The sequence below is a fragment of the Manis pentadactyla genome, chromosome 13, assembly GCF_030020395.1.
Source record: "Manis pentadactyla isolate mManPen7 chromosome 13, mManPen7.hap1, whole genome shotgun sequence".
Classification (NCBI taxonomy): Eukaryota; Metazoa; Chordata; class Mammalia; order Pholidota; family Manidae; genus Manis; species Manis pentadactyla.
Genome location: NC_080031.1, coordinates 84720463 through 84735204, shown reverse-complemented (window position 1 = coordinate 84735204; position 14742 = coordinate 84720463). Strand labels below are relative to the sequence as shown.

At 35.7% G+C, this 14742-nt stretch overlaps 1 protein-coding gene across 1 annotated transcript in view; it reads left to right on the top strand.

Annotated features, from left to right (window-relative positions):
• Positions 1–14742, top strand: part of HSD17B4 (hydroxysteroid 17-beta dehydrogenase 4) — a 78685-nt gene that overhangs the window by 47059 nt on the left and 16884 nt on the right. The window contains exons 12-17 of the mRNA XM_057490722.1: positions 170–273; positions 1712–1948; positions 4228–4279; positions 8798–8869; positions 10805–10908; positions 13707–13772. Coding sequence (XP_057346705.1) covers positions 170–273; positions 1712–1948; positions 4228–4279; positions 8798–8869; positions 10805–10908; positions 13707–13772 — 635 coding nt within the window. The remainder of the gene's footprint in view (positions 1–169; positions 274–1711; positions 1949–4227; positions 4280–8797; positions 8870–10804; positions 10909–13706; positions 13773–14742) is intronic.

Sequence of the window (14742 nt, the reverse complement as noted above, 5' to 3'; positions counted from 1 at the left end):
ATGAAAATACCCAGTTATCTTTGGTCTGTTTCAAAGTCTTTCACACCTTTTTTCTGTAATAGCTTGACATCATACATTAGTGCTGAATGCTATAGGAGTAATTATCTAGCACATTGTAGCTTTTCTTAGTTATGTCTTTAACAAAAGCATTATTATTATTATTTTTTAGAATCAGTTGGCAATATAATTGGAGCCCTGAGTCAAATAGAATCAGATGGAGGAATTTCGACAAATGATACTAGTCATGTGGCATCAACAGCCACATCAGGATTTGTAAGTGGGGGAAAAAAACCTAAAGCTGTGCCTTCTCTGGGATTTTTTTCTTTTCTTTTTTTCTTCTCTCCTTTTCTTCTCTTTTCTTTCATACAAAAATATTATTTTCCAGGGTATTAATTTATTGTTAAATAGGAAAGATAAGTGACCACAAAACTGTTCATGAAATGTGTACTAAATACTATACAAGTTGAATGACCACAAGGCTAAAATATTAAGGGTAAGTTTTACTTTCTCTTCTTCAGTATTAGACAAGTGTCTTCCTTTGTTTTGGAGTATCATTGATAATCCTACTTGAGTTACTAACTTTCTTTTTGGAAAAGGATATTTATGCCAGTGCCTCTTTGAAGTCATTTCTTCTAAGGGAAAACATTGATACATTCTAATTTTGGAAATAGTTCAACATGGCTACAGTAAAAAGCCTCCCACTATGTCAGAAATTCTAATAGCTGATGTGAAGTTGCTGATTTTCTGTCTTTTGTACTAACCCTTCAAAAAAATTGGAGTTCATAAATAAGAAATAAATTATTTGACAGGCTTGATTCTAGTGTTTTGTGACCCAGAGCAGACATAGTGATAAAATTAACAATCTAGTTTTAGACCTGAGATTATGATCAGCTTATTAACATGATTTGACTTTATAATAGAGGGTGGCAAACATTTTCACAAACGGCCAGATAGTAAATACTTTAGGCTTCATGGACTATGTACTGTTTCTGTCACAGTCATCCTGTTTTTCTTTTTTGTTAAACTACTCTTTAAAAGTGTAAAAACCATTCTACCTCTGAGTTGTTTGCCTATTCCTATTTCAGAGTGAAAGCAGTTGAGAATTGGGCATCATTCTTTTATAACCTGATCATGCTTCACATATTAGCTAGGCCTATCATCACTAAGTAGAAGGGTATAATATCCAGTTAGTTAAAGGGCATTCCTGGGAAGGAACTTGAGGTGAAATCTCATTTTAACTAAAACCATTATGAGGCAATCTAATTTACAAGCACTTAGTAGTATTTTGCTTATTTGTTTACAGTGAATTTTATACAATAGATATTATAGGGCAATTCACTATCCCTATTCCTAACAAATCCATTATTTTTTGTATTTTTGAGTGACTGATAGTTGCTGAATTAATAGGGCTTTCCACCATCAGAGATGGGAAAGGTGAACATGAGACAAACTGTTAGCAAGAAGCAAGCAATAAAAAAGTAATTATTTTTAAATGAAGTTCTTTCTACACATTATCTGATTGGTTTCTATTAAAAAATCAAATATAATGAGACAATTATGATACTATATGAAATTCACTAAAATGACATTCTATTTTCATGTTTTCAAAAGCAGACCTAGGTATGTAAGCATTTAATAGTTTTGAAAGTTAAAATTTTAAGGATTTCACCAAAATATCAATAAAACATTGTTTTGTATAACTGTCCCATAGGCTAGAGCCATTGGCTACAAACTTCCTCCATTTTCTTCTACTTACACGGAACTGGAAGCTATTATGTATGCCCTTGGAGTGGGAGCATCGCCCAAGGATCCAGAAGATTTGAAATTTATTTATGAAGGAAGCTCTGATTTCTCCTGTTTGCCTACCTTTGGAGTTATTATAGCACAGAAATCCATCATGGGTGGAGGATTAGCAGAGCTTCCTGGGCTTTCAATCAACTTTGCAAAGGTATGTCTAACAGAAAACCTTTATTTTGCTTTTCTTTCTTTTTTTTTTGTATCATTAATCTACAGTTACATGAGGAACATTATGTTTACTAGACTCCCCCCATCACCAAGTCCCCCTGACATACCCCATTACAGTCACTGTCCGTCAGTGTAGTAAGATGCTGTAGAGTCACTATTTGTCTTCTCTGTGTTGCACAGCCCTCCCCTTGCCCCCCTACCCCCACATTATACATGCTAATCATAATACCCCCTTTCTTTCCCCTCCTTGCTCTTATCCCTCCCTTCCCACCCATCCTCCCCAGTCCCTTTCCCTTTGGCGACTGTTAGTCCATTCTTGGGTTCTGTGAGTCTGCTGCTGTTTTGCTCCTTCAGTTTTTTTCTTTGTTCTTACACTCCACAGGTGAGTGAAATCATTTGGTACTTGACTTTCTCTGCCTGGCTTATTTCACTGAGCATAATACCCTCTAGCTCCATCCATGTTGTTGCAAATGGTAGGATTTGTTTCCTTCTTATGGTTGAATAATATTCCATTGTGTATGTGTACCACATCTTCTTTATCCATTCATCCACTGATGGACACTTAGGTTGCTTCCATTTCTTGGCTATTGTAAATAGTGCTGCGATAAACATAGGGGTGCATATGTCTTTTTCAAACTGGGCTGCTGCATTCTTAGGGTAAATTCCTAGAAGTGGAATTCCTGGGTCAAATGGTATTTCTATTTTGAGCTTTTTGAGGAACCTCCATTCTGCTTTCCACAATGGTTGAACTAATTTATATTCCCACCAGCAATGCAGGAGGGCTCCCCTTTCTCCACAACCTCTCCAGCATTTCTTGTTGTTTGTCTTTTGGATGGTGGCGATCCTTACTGGTGTGAGGTGATATCTCATTGTGGTTTTAATTTGCATTTCTCTGATGACTAGCGATGTGAAGCATCTTTTCATGTGTCTGTTGGCCATCTGAATTTCTTTTTTGGAGAACTGTCTGTTCAGCTCCTGTGCCCATTTTTAAATTGGATTTATTTACTTTTTGTTTGTTGAGGTAGGTGAGCTCTTTATATATTTTGGATGTCAACCCTTTATCGGATCTGTCATTTATGAATATATTCTCCCATACTATAGGATGCCTTTTTGTTCTATTGGTGGTGTCCTTTGCTGTACAGAGGCTTTTCAGCTTGATATAGTTCCACTTGTTCATTTTTGCTTTTGTTTCCCTTGCCCGGGGAGATATGTTCATGAAGATGTTGCTCATGTTTATGTCCAAGAGATTTTTTATTTTGCTTTTCTTCTGTATCTTTAAATATGATAGGTAAATATCACATCCTCTGTATGTGTGTGTGTGAATAAAATAGTTTGTAGTGGTTGATTCAGAAATAAAGACTTAGCATATCTTGTGATTTTCCTTCATAAGAATAAAAGAAATGATAGTTGAAAAGGCAAGCAATTATGTACAGTCCTGTAACTATGTCGTAATGTTATTAATTCTCTTGCTGCAGTTCACTTGCTTTGGAGCTTAGTTTGGCTTCTACTTCTTAATCATATGATTCAGAAATAATAAGTCCTCCAATATAAAGACTGTCAGCTCTTTTGGAGCAGAGAAGGTATCTTAAAGTTGTGTTCTTCCCTTACACTCATAAATCCTCATTGATTAGTAATTATGGATTATTTGCTGATGGGGACATTGAACAAAACTGTGTTTCCAGTGCTTATCCCTGTGTCTGGTTCATATAGGACATCTAATAAATATCTGTTGAATAAAACTGAACAAATTGACCAGTGCTAATAATGTAATTGCAGGTCACACATACCAAATACAAACAACTTGCCTAAAACAGAAACCTTACAGCCATGTTCAAAGTAAAAGTACTATCAGTGTCAGTATTTCCTAATTATAATATTTTGTAATTATCTACACAGAGTAGATTCTAAGGACAGTGTATAAATTCATAGTCACTTAACCTCAGTATATTCAAAGCAGGAATACCCACATACAGGTGGGAAAACACTAGGACAGGAAAAACAAAACCTTATCCACATATCCAAATGCCCACGTCCCACTGCCATGGGACAGCTTAATTCCCTGTCTTCCTCAGAACCCAGAGGGAAAAACGGGTGGGGGTGATGGTGGGAGGACAGATGCCAAACTGCCTCAGTGAGTCAGATCATTTGGGGGAAGTAGTGATGTGAGCATGCGGACAGTGAAATATCACCTGTGATTAGCAGTATACACAGGCAGAACCCGTTTAACAAGGTTCTAATAAAATTTTGTTTCTCCTAACGTAGGTTCTTCATGGGGAGCAGTACTTGGAGTTGTATAAGCCACTTCCCAGAGCCGGTGAGTTCTTGATATACAAATTTCATAATCATACCATGGTTTTATTTTCTGACTAACCTTCCACACTGTGCCAGTGTGTTAAACTGGCATAGAGGGATCTAAATAAACCATATCAGAAGTTACTCAGGTGTGAGGCAGCCATTAGAGTAGATTGATATTAACTGGCACCTGTTTTCGTTACCTTAAACTTTGTCCTATAATAGTCTTATATAATAAATTACTTCAAAAAATAACAATTTATTGTTATATGTGTTATTGACAACTGCGAAGCATTTTTGGGGAAGTGTTATAAACTTATTGTGTGTAATCAGTTATTTTTATGAATATGGTTCTAAATTGTTTGCTCAGATATTCACATTGGTACTGATTTTTGTAAAGTAAACAATAGTAGGAGATACAGAATTTCTTGTAATTAACTTTTTCCTGTTCTCTTTTAGAGTAAATAATACCAAGTCAGCCTTAGTAACACATTTTTTCTCAGTTATACCTTACTTGTTCAGTAAAGCTCTTTTTATTCTTTCATTAAAATTTGATGTATTTGTTTTGCTACTCTGTTGTCAGAATATTGTTTATATAATGGCCATGTAAGATGGTAAAATACAAAAAACATGTTTGTCATTTCAGATAAATGAAGCAGTCACCAAGTAGCTAGAATTCTACTTTTTTTCCTAAATCTTTTAATTTTACTAAAAATTTATGAGATTGTTATTGCTCAAGGCTGAATAGCTTTATTTCAGTGTTCGTGTCACAGCATAAGCTTTCACACAGCTCTTTCTATCTGAAGCAGTACAGTTTGTGGTGACTGCCTTCATCAAATATATGCTGCCTACCTGCCACGTGCTAGGCACAGGATTGGATTTTAGATGATTTCTTAACCTGGTTGCATATCAAAAGTGTCTGTTATTACACTACATGATATTACTGTTTAATAAGTATGGATTCTGGATCCCAAGTATGGATTTTGTGTGCATGTGTGTGTCATGTGTGCGTGGTGTTGGTGGCGCTAGTGGCGGTGGCGCTAGTGGCGGAGGCGAAGGCTAGGAAGCTGTCATAATGTTACATGTACCATCAGCCTAACGAGAGTTCAACTGGGAACCATTGTTATAAGGCATGTAGACATGTGTGAAATAGGTTTCTGCCTTTAGTGATTTTACATATGGAGAGAGAAATTAGACATATGCAAAAAAAATTCAACTGAAAAGTGATAATTGGAAAGTATAGAAAATACTTTTCTTAATTTCTGGTACCTCCTTAGTCTCCAGTTATGTTTCTCGTGAATTATGTTTCTTCAGTAGCTTCTGTGTATTTTCTTTAAATAGTTCTAAAGTTTCTCTCTGGTAAATATGAATATTCTGAATTCAAGACACTTATAGTTTGGAACCTCTTTAAACTGCAAAAAAAGCAAGGTATGACTAGTATTCATAATCTTTCCATAAAATGCTCCAGTTGATGAGACGTGGCCCTCAAGCATCAGGAGACTGATGTCAGCATCTCCGTATCCCTTACTGGCTCAGTTCTCAGTGCAGTGGCGCCGTCTTAGGCTGACTTAATCCTCCTTGTGGTGGGGTGGAGGGCGGACAAGTATTAGATGAAGTGTGAGAAACCTAAGAGCAGCATTTTATTTCCCATCGTGAATGAGAATATATTCTAGTCCAAGATACACTGGCCTTTAGATTTTCTAGGTTCAAAAGTTTGATCATTATGTTTCTATTATGATGTCTTTATTAGACTCACTTCTTTCTCAAGGTAATTTCTATTATTAAGGTAAAACAATATTTCCTCTGGAAAGTGAGGTTGATAATGTTACCAGCCTTGATTGTCCTGAAGGGAATATCTGACCATCAAATATTGGCATATGTAAATGTGCTTTTGAACAGTAAGTATTATGCAAATGTAATTACACCAAATTCCCAAAATAGAACCTGATGGATGTGTGGTTTTGATTGTTAGGGTAGATTTAACCTTTTTTCTCCTTAAGTACTCATCTTTATATTTTTACAAAACTAGAAAATAACACTTTGCTCATTATAGAAAATTTGGAAATTATAGAAAAGTACAGTAAGAAAAGAGTTGTCTGTAGTTATTTATTCACTCATTGAATATTTATTAAATACTTGTTATGTGCCAGGCTTTCTGCTAAGGATTGCTAATATAACTATGTAAAAGACATTATCTTTACTTATGTAGAGTTTGGAGTCTGTTTAATGATGAGTAGGCACAATGGGCAATGATAAACCTTGTGATATAATGGGAGAAATGCGTTTGGCACGGGAACACATTGTAAAGTCTCTAACCTGGAACTAAACTTGAGGGGTTGAGGAAGCTTCTTGGTAGAAATGAAATCTAAACTGAGATCTGAAATTCAGAGTTAACTATGTTAAGAGGAGGTTGAAAGATATGTCAGGTGAAGGAGAAACTATGTAGAGGTTTAGAAGTGAGAAAGAGCTGGGCCATTAAGACAACTGAAAATAATTTAAGCTCCTTTAAATGCAAGTTAGGGAGGGAAACAAGACAAGAAAGTAGAAAGGTAAAAATGGTCTTGAGACGCCTTGAAAGGCAGGTGAGGAAGTTTGCATGTTATTTTAAAGGCAGTAGACAGCACCTGAAAGACTTTAAGCAGGAGAGAATTATGTGATCATATGTGAGTTTTAGAAAGCATCAACTGGCTCATTGTAATGCTTGAATTAAAGGGAAAGGAGATAAAAGAAAGGAGGTGTTGTAAGGGACTGTTGTAGTAATGTAGGTTCAGAGACCCTAGTTGGTTGGATAGGACTGTGGTCATGAGGGTGGATACAAGAGCAGAAATTGGAGAGATATGTAGGTAGTAGGCCTGCTCTTTGATTGGACATGAAATTGATCATCTGGGGAGATCATCACCAGTTTGTCAATTATGTATTGCTTGCTTGCTAAGTTCTAGGCATTCTGCTAGGGCTGTAAGGGAATGGAGAACAGAAACAAATCTGTACTCTGCCCTCATGGAGCATATAACCTAGTTGGTGGGGAGGGGAGCCAGAATCAAATAACCACTCAAATAAGTGTACTGGTGCAACTACGTGTGATAAACAATACAGGTAAACCATACATGATGCTATTAGAACTTAAATAGAAGGATTTGGCATAGGGTGGGAAGACAAGTGTGCTCTGAGGACTTGATGAGGGGAGATTTGAGAGAAGGATTTCAGCTAGGTAAGAACTTAACAAAGAAGAAAAGAAAGAGCATTCCAGGCAGCCAGTGGCTTATGTAAAGGCCCTTGAGTCAAGGAGAAGCATGGCTAAGGCAGAGCAAAGGAAGGCCAGGGTGGCTAGAGAGCCTAGTGGTGGTAGGAAATAGTATCATGTAGATCATATTAGGGAGTTTTATATTTATCCTAAGAGCCTGAGGAGTTGGTGGGGAGAGATGGTGGTGATGCTGGGAAGAGGGTCATGTCAGATTTGCTTTAGGGAAATAGCACCTTGGATGTAATATGGAGCACATTTTAAAGTTGGTCAGAGTGGATGTGAGGGAGAAGTCTGTTGCGTTAGTTTAGCTTTGTCTAAGGTGGGGTTGGAGAGATGGAGAGAAATGGGTGTGAGGTTAAAGTGGCAGAAATCTGAATATCATCCTTGGCTTCTCTTTTACCATCCTTCACATCCAGATGATCATCAAGTTCTTTGTCTCTCCCTCAGAATATCCAGAATCCTCCTGTTTCTGTCCATCTCCACTTCCACTTCTTTGTTTAGGCCACCATCGTCTCTCTCACTTTCTGTGTGTTCTCTCTGCCTCTGTTCTTGCCCCAGTCAGGTCTGTTGGCCTCAGTGCAGCCAAAATGTTATTTCCAAAATGCAGATGTGTTTGTCACTTCCTGTTGAAAATCTCAGGTTGCTGTCCATAGCATTCAGGATGAAGTTAAAAGCTTTTTTTATGATCTAGTGTCTCTCAATCTCTGCATACTCAAGTTCTGCCACATACTTAGGCTGTATTTTATGAGTCAGGAGTGATGCACCAGTTTCTGGCTTGGGCAGCTGGGAGGACAGTACCATTTACCATGTAAGATACCAAAGAGAAAAGCAAGTTTGAGAAAAAGATGATGATTTCACCCCCAGACAATGACAGTCTATCATGACAGCACCAATTAAATGGTGGAAATAAGAGTCCATAAAAGAAATAGTGATTAGAAAGACTCTGTGAAGCCAGTGGAGTAGAAATTTGAGAAGGAATAGGATCAATGGTATTGATTGTAGGCTTAACAAATGTTTGTTGAATGATTGAAAACATTTTTTTAAAACTTATTTTTTTTAAATTTATTGAAATTACTACTGTTTCAAATTTAGTGACTCAGATATTCTAATTGCTTTTAATGTTGAGTTATTCAATGTTACATTGAAAATTATTTCAAATCATAATTTTTTAGTTTTTCTGAACTTCATAGTGGAAATTATGTTAAATATGCTTCATGTCTTAATAACTTAAGGTCTTTAACACAGTCTTTTTATTTATTTTTCTATTTATTTATTTATTTATTTTACTTTTCATTTTAGGAAAATTAAGATGTGAAGGAGTTGTTGCTGATATCCTGGATAAAGGATCCGGTTTAGTAATTCTTGTGGATGGTAACTCATTTCCAGTTCTTAAAATAATAATGTTAAATTGATACGCTTTGTATGTAACATAATGCTTTACCATAGAAGTTGATTATGTTATCTTCCAGTTTGTGAGAAAGCAAGGTAAGCATTCCAGAGATTTATAAGCTCTTTTAGAAAGTAGGAAGGAGGGGGGAGGAGTTGATTGAGGTAGTGGGGAGAGTGGGGCATTTGAGGGGATTTGAGACAGTGTAACCCAGCACAGGGTGAGAAATGTGGCTGATGTAGGGTCATAGAGGAGGATCAAGAATAATCCTCTTGCTGGGGTATGTTTTTGGCAGGAAGGAAACACAAACGGCCCTCAATTGATAATTAGGCTCTATTTTAGGTATTCTTTCCTATGCTCGCTCTTTGAAACTTGGAACATATTTGACCCCTGCATCATTCTTATAAATGGTAGTTTGATTCCTAACCCTGTGCATTCAAGCCTTTTAAACTCGAAACGTGGTTTAAACCACAGCCTCATTTTATTTGTGGTGGAAACAAAGATTATGGTAGTTTAATACATGCTGAAATACTAATAAACATAAGCTGAAGATACATTGCTTAAAATTTATTCATTTTAAGGTTTAAGAACCAAAGAAATAGATACTGTCAAAAATTTTGAAAATAAGGAACAGTGGGATTGTATTGTCTGACATTTGGAATATAGGCTTTATCATATTTATTCTAAATACATAGGTTATATAATTGGACATGTTGTTTTGGAACTTTCCTTGTTTTAATGGTATGTTGAGAACATTTCTGATGCTCTTAAATATTTTTCTACTATATTATTTTTGTTAACTGGTAATATTTCATCATGTGTCAGTTCTCTCTCCTTTCCCCCTTCCTCTCTTGCCTGTCATCCTCTTTCTTCTCCTCCCTCTTTTATGTGTTTATATTTTCTTGTCATCTTAGATGTTGGCCAACATTGGGCTACAGTTTTGCCAGTTTTCTTACCATCCTACCAAATGTAACATATATACACAAAGCAAGAGTTCTACAGTAACCTTAACTTTCACTTTTGCTATTTTCTTTTGATCTATTCCATTTGTTTAACTATCGATTGGTAATGGGTAATAATATATTAGAATTTGTGATAAAGTATAGATAAAATTAGATACCTAATTTACTGTGTAATAAAGATAAAACTCTTAAATACAAATAGCCATAACTGTCTTTATTTTTATTAACAATAGATTTTTCCTCAGTATGCAGTTCAAAATCATATTCCTAATTTTCTAGAGCTGGATAATACTCAACCTCTCACTGGGAAATGAGTAGAAAGAGTGTCAGCTGTCTTAGATTCATTTATTATTTGCTTACTTATTCACTAATTTGCTCACTTATGTCATTTATTCATTGATTCATTAATTTAATAATTATTTATTAGGCACCTTTTTATATAGGTGCCTTTTGGTCTAAGTGCTGGGTAAACATATCTAATACGATAGCAAAACAGCCATGATCCTGCCCTCCTGACACTGACATTGTCACTGTCACTCATTTCCTCCTTTGCATACTGCCTCTTTTTGAGTGCTTTGGCAGAGGTTTGAAAGTTTGAGAATATGGCATTTTATAGTAAGATCTGTTTGGAATGTCTGAGGTGGAGAGAATCGAAATGTGAAAAGCAGTTGGAGAGGTACAAGAAGAGGTGAGAGAAACTGCTATTTCATAGTCAAGAAAAGATTTGTGAAGGTTGGTTTTTTTGTGTGTGATTTCCTGAAACTGGTAGTGAATGAATTAAAATGAATGTGTTGTGACCCCAGTATGGGCATCTTTACATTACAGAATCTTTCAGTGATTAGGTTTTGGTTTTTTGATTAGGTTTTGAAATTTTTAAAGGAATTGTTGATTATATATTGATTAACTAGTTACGTTTTTTGATAATAACTTTTACTTTTTCTTTCATTTACTTGGCAGTTTATTCTTATGCTGAGAGTGAGCTTATATGTTATAATCAGTTCTCTGTCTTCCTTGTTGGCTCTGGAGGCACTGGTGGAAAACGGACATCGGACAAAGTAAAGGTAGGCTATGGCTTATAAGCAAAATATATGTGCAGTTAAGGTACTTTATCTATATTTTGAATTTACTGTATTATCATGTGTGTAATTTCATAGGGGAGAGCCTCAGTAATCCACATGAATTAATATGTTCCTTGGATTTAAAGTACAGTTTATGTTTGTGTATTTTATTATATAACATGTTATATATAGAAAAGTCTGGCTTAAATAAGTATAGTATACCTGAGATAATTAGGGAAATATTTTACTTCCTTATACAAACTTTGGAGCACCCAAAAGTCTTTAGAGAAATGAAATGTATACAAGTGATCCTTGTGTAAATTAAAATCTTCATTCATTAAATTCATTGAACATTTTTCTTGTGTAAGGCAGTTCTACTCTATAATTCTCAAACTCTATTTAAAAACATTTTTCCTAAAAATATTTTATAATTTGGATTTTGCACTAGTTTAATTGGTCTTTACCTCTAATTTATTTGGGATGATAAGATTATACTGTAATAAATTTTCTTTTGGAGTAAATAAAGTATTACTTAGACTAGTACTGTAAGACTACTTCTGGAATGATGGTGCTCCTTAAACTGTCTCCACAGTGAAACAGTCATAACTGGTAAAAATTAAAAATTTATGTATAAAGTCTCTGAAAATTATCCTAAGGGCATATAGCAAACGAAGACATATTTATTCAAGAAAATCTGTATGTTGGTAAGAATAGTGAGAATGTGTAGCATTTGAACCACAGCTCTCTCCTTCCTCCCTCTTCTGCTGGCTCCGCCTGTATTTCCATGACTGACTGTTCATTTCAGGTGGCTCTATCTACCGATAAACAGTTTTCTGCCAAGAGGTATAATATATAAGCAGGCTAAATATGTATACACTAGGGATACTTGTATCAGGAGAGGTAAGAATCCTGGCCATTAAATTCCCATTTTCCCCACAAAGTGGCTACAAGTAATGGGGCTGTTTTCGTCTCTCCATCGCCTACAAACTCCATTCTGCCCATGGCAAGTTGAGGATACTGGAGCCCTCCCTGATCACTCTTACCCCAACTTGCTCTTAAGGTGGAGGTTCCATGCTGGGAGAGGCAAGCTGAGAAGACCAGAAGCTATCATCCCTAACTAGTACCCTTGTTATCATCCCTAACTAGTACCCTTCTTATAAAGTGAGGATGTCACTTGGACAGATGTGGACCACTGTCCTTGCTCCCATTGGCGCTGCAGTGAGTGCTATAGAGGTTTTGCCCAGCAGGCCAAAAATAGAGATCTCTGAAGCTTTCCCAAGACTAGCTCATTTTGGAACAGAGTATTTGTAAGTTCAAAAGTAAGGGTGCTCTCAAACACAAGGTTGCTTTAGTTATTATCAAGAGGAGGCTGGTAACTCCATAAGAGTCTTGAGTTAGACCAGCCCATCTAGAACTTTACTAAAGAGAACCGTGGAAAGAGACAGCTAAGAAAAGCCTTCATGGGATCATCCCAAATCTCAAAGCCTGGCCTACAAAGCTACTCGGGCAAAGAGGTTTGGCTTTTAACTGAATCAAAATGTGGAGCAGCTTATGCCCCAGTGCATTGTTATAAATAATAGAGTAATCATCTGTCAATTAGCAGAGCCTAACAGCTGAGTGTGATACCAAAAGAGGCAGACAGTTAACAGATCAGAGAGAGACAGTTGCAGAGAGCCTTGCTAAAACTGTCATCCTAGGGTGACTGTGCTGGTCAAGGCTCCCTGGGAAGAGCAACAGCAGGGACTGCACACTGGGTGGGAAATAGAGTTGGTGAAAATAGTTTAAGTCACTAAACAAATAAGCGAGTTAACAGTAGCCACAAACCCTGGAAGGGGACGGAAGATAGGTATCCAGAGTTGCTACAACACATTATCTAAAATGTCCAGTTAACAAAATGACAAGACATGAAAGAAACAGAAGAGTGTGACCCAGAGATTTCAAAAAAAAAAAGACAACCCAAAACAAAACAGGTAACAGAAATTGACAGACTTCAAAGCATCTATAATAAGTATGTTCCGAGGACATAAAGGAAACCATGCTTAGAGAAATAAAGGAAAGTATGGCATTGACTCATCAATAGAGAATATCAATTAACAGAAATCATAAAAAAGAACCACACAGAAGTTTTGGAGCTGAAAGTACAATAACTGAAATGAAGTATTTACTAGAGGGGCTAAATGGTAGATTTGAACTGAGAGAAGAAAGAAATCATAAAGCTTGAAGATCTGTCTCTTTGTCTAAAAGGATGAAGAAAAGAAAAAGAATGAAGAGCCTCAGAGAATGTGGGATACCATTAAGCACACAGCATTCATGTAATGGCAGTACTGGAAAATGAGGAGAGAAGCAAAAAAAAAAAATCAAAGAAATAATGGCTTTGATGAAAAACATTAATCTACACATCCAGGAAGTTCAGCCAACTCCAAATAGGATATAAATACAAAGAGATCCATACCCTTAGTAAAGTATATTTAAAGATTAAATCAATTGAGATGTGAATTGTTTAATTCTTATAGTTGTCATTATTTGCATTGGGAAAAAGTGTTTACCTTTTTCTCCTTTGTGGCCTAGAGAATGGATCTGATTGTTTTTCATTACACAGGGCCATTTCAGGGAAATAATGTAGATGAAGTAGCAGTTTTGAAATTTCTAATATCATCATCTCCTGAACATAAAATATTAAAATTTTTTTTCTCCAGTTTACAGATTTTATTACACATGGTTGTATATCTAACTACCAGTTTGGGTAAAGAGAATAACAATTATTTTGTTAATATTTAACATGTAATGTGTTTTGATTTCAGGCGGCTGTAGCCATACCTAATAGACCTCCTGATGCTGTGCTTACAGACACCACCTCACTTAATCAGGTAAAATGGTATTTTTGAAAAATGATAAAGCCACTGTCTTCTGACACTTTTTAATTTATAGCTGATTCCCTATAATTTTTGTGAGTTCAAAAGTATTGGCTGTGTCCTTCAGTGTAATAAAAATAATGATGTATTTCTGTGGGTGTAATTCATTGTTTCTATATTTTTACTTATAAATTTTTTCCCCAGGAGGTATCAAGAGAAAATATAAAATGGGTTTTCATGAGTCAGTTCAAAAAGCATCATGAATTGTTGGCTTGCCGTAAAGAGACTGCATAGCTTAGTAGTGAAGAATTTCCTGAAAGCCTTAGAAAACAGGATAAAAAGAATTAAAAGGTAATTTTTTAGTAATCCTTTCAGGAGAGAAAACTGAGCTGTGTTCCTCGAAAACAGATTATTTTATGCTAAATTTAGTAGACAGGCAAAATAAAATCATCTTAGAAGAGGTATGTTATTTAATCTCTTTTGTTTGGCATAAATAATTTGTTTTCTGATGGAGGAAATAAAAAGCATTATCAGTTAACAAATTCTGTGAGTGCATGAAGATTTACAAATTTAAGAAACAAAAGGTAATCATAGATGAGAAAAGCAACTTTGTTTTTGACAGGCCTAAAGATTGTTCTTTAAGGTAGCCAGAAGACTAACCATGCAGATACATAACAATACATAAAGCTCTGAAGTCATGCTCTGAGGAGCATGTAATGACAGCAAATTATAAAGTTCACTTAATTTTTTATGTTAATTTTGATATGATTGATTGGAAAACTGCAGGATTTATGTTTGATGGCAAATAGGAATGTAATTTCTTGAGCCAGAAAGAATTAAGGTTGGTACATATTGTATTTTTTTCTGCACTGTGTAATCAGGTGATGGAAAGAACAATACTCTCTTCCTCAGATTATTTTTGCCTCTAAAAGTTTTTCCCAGCCCTGTTTCTTAAGAATGTACCCATATTCATGTTTAATTAAAG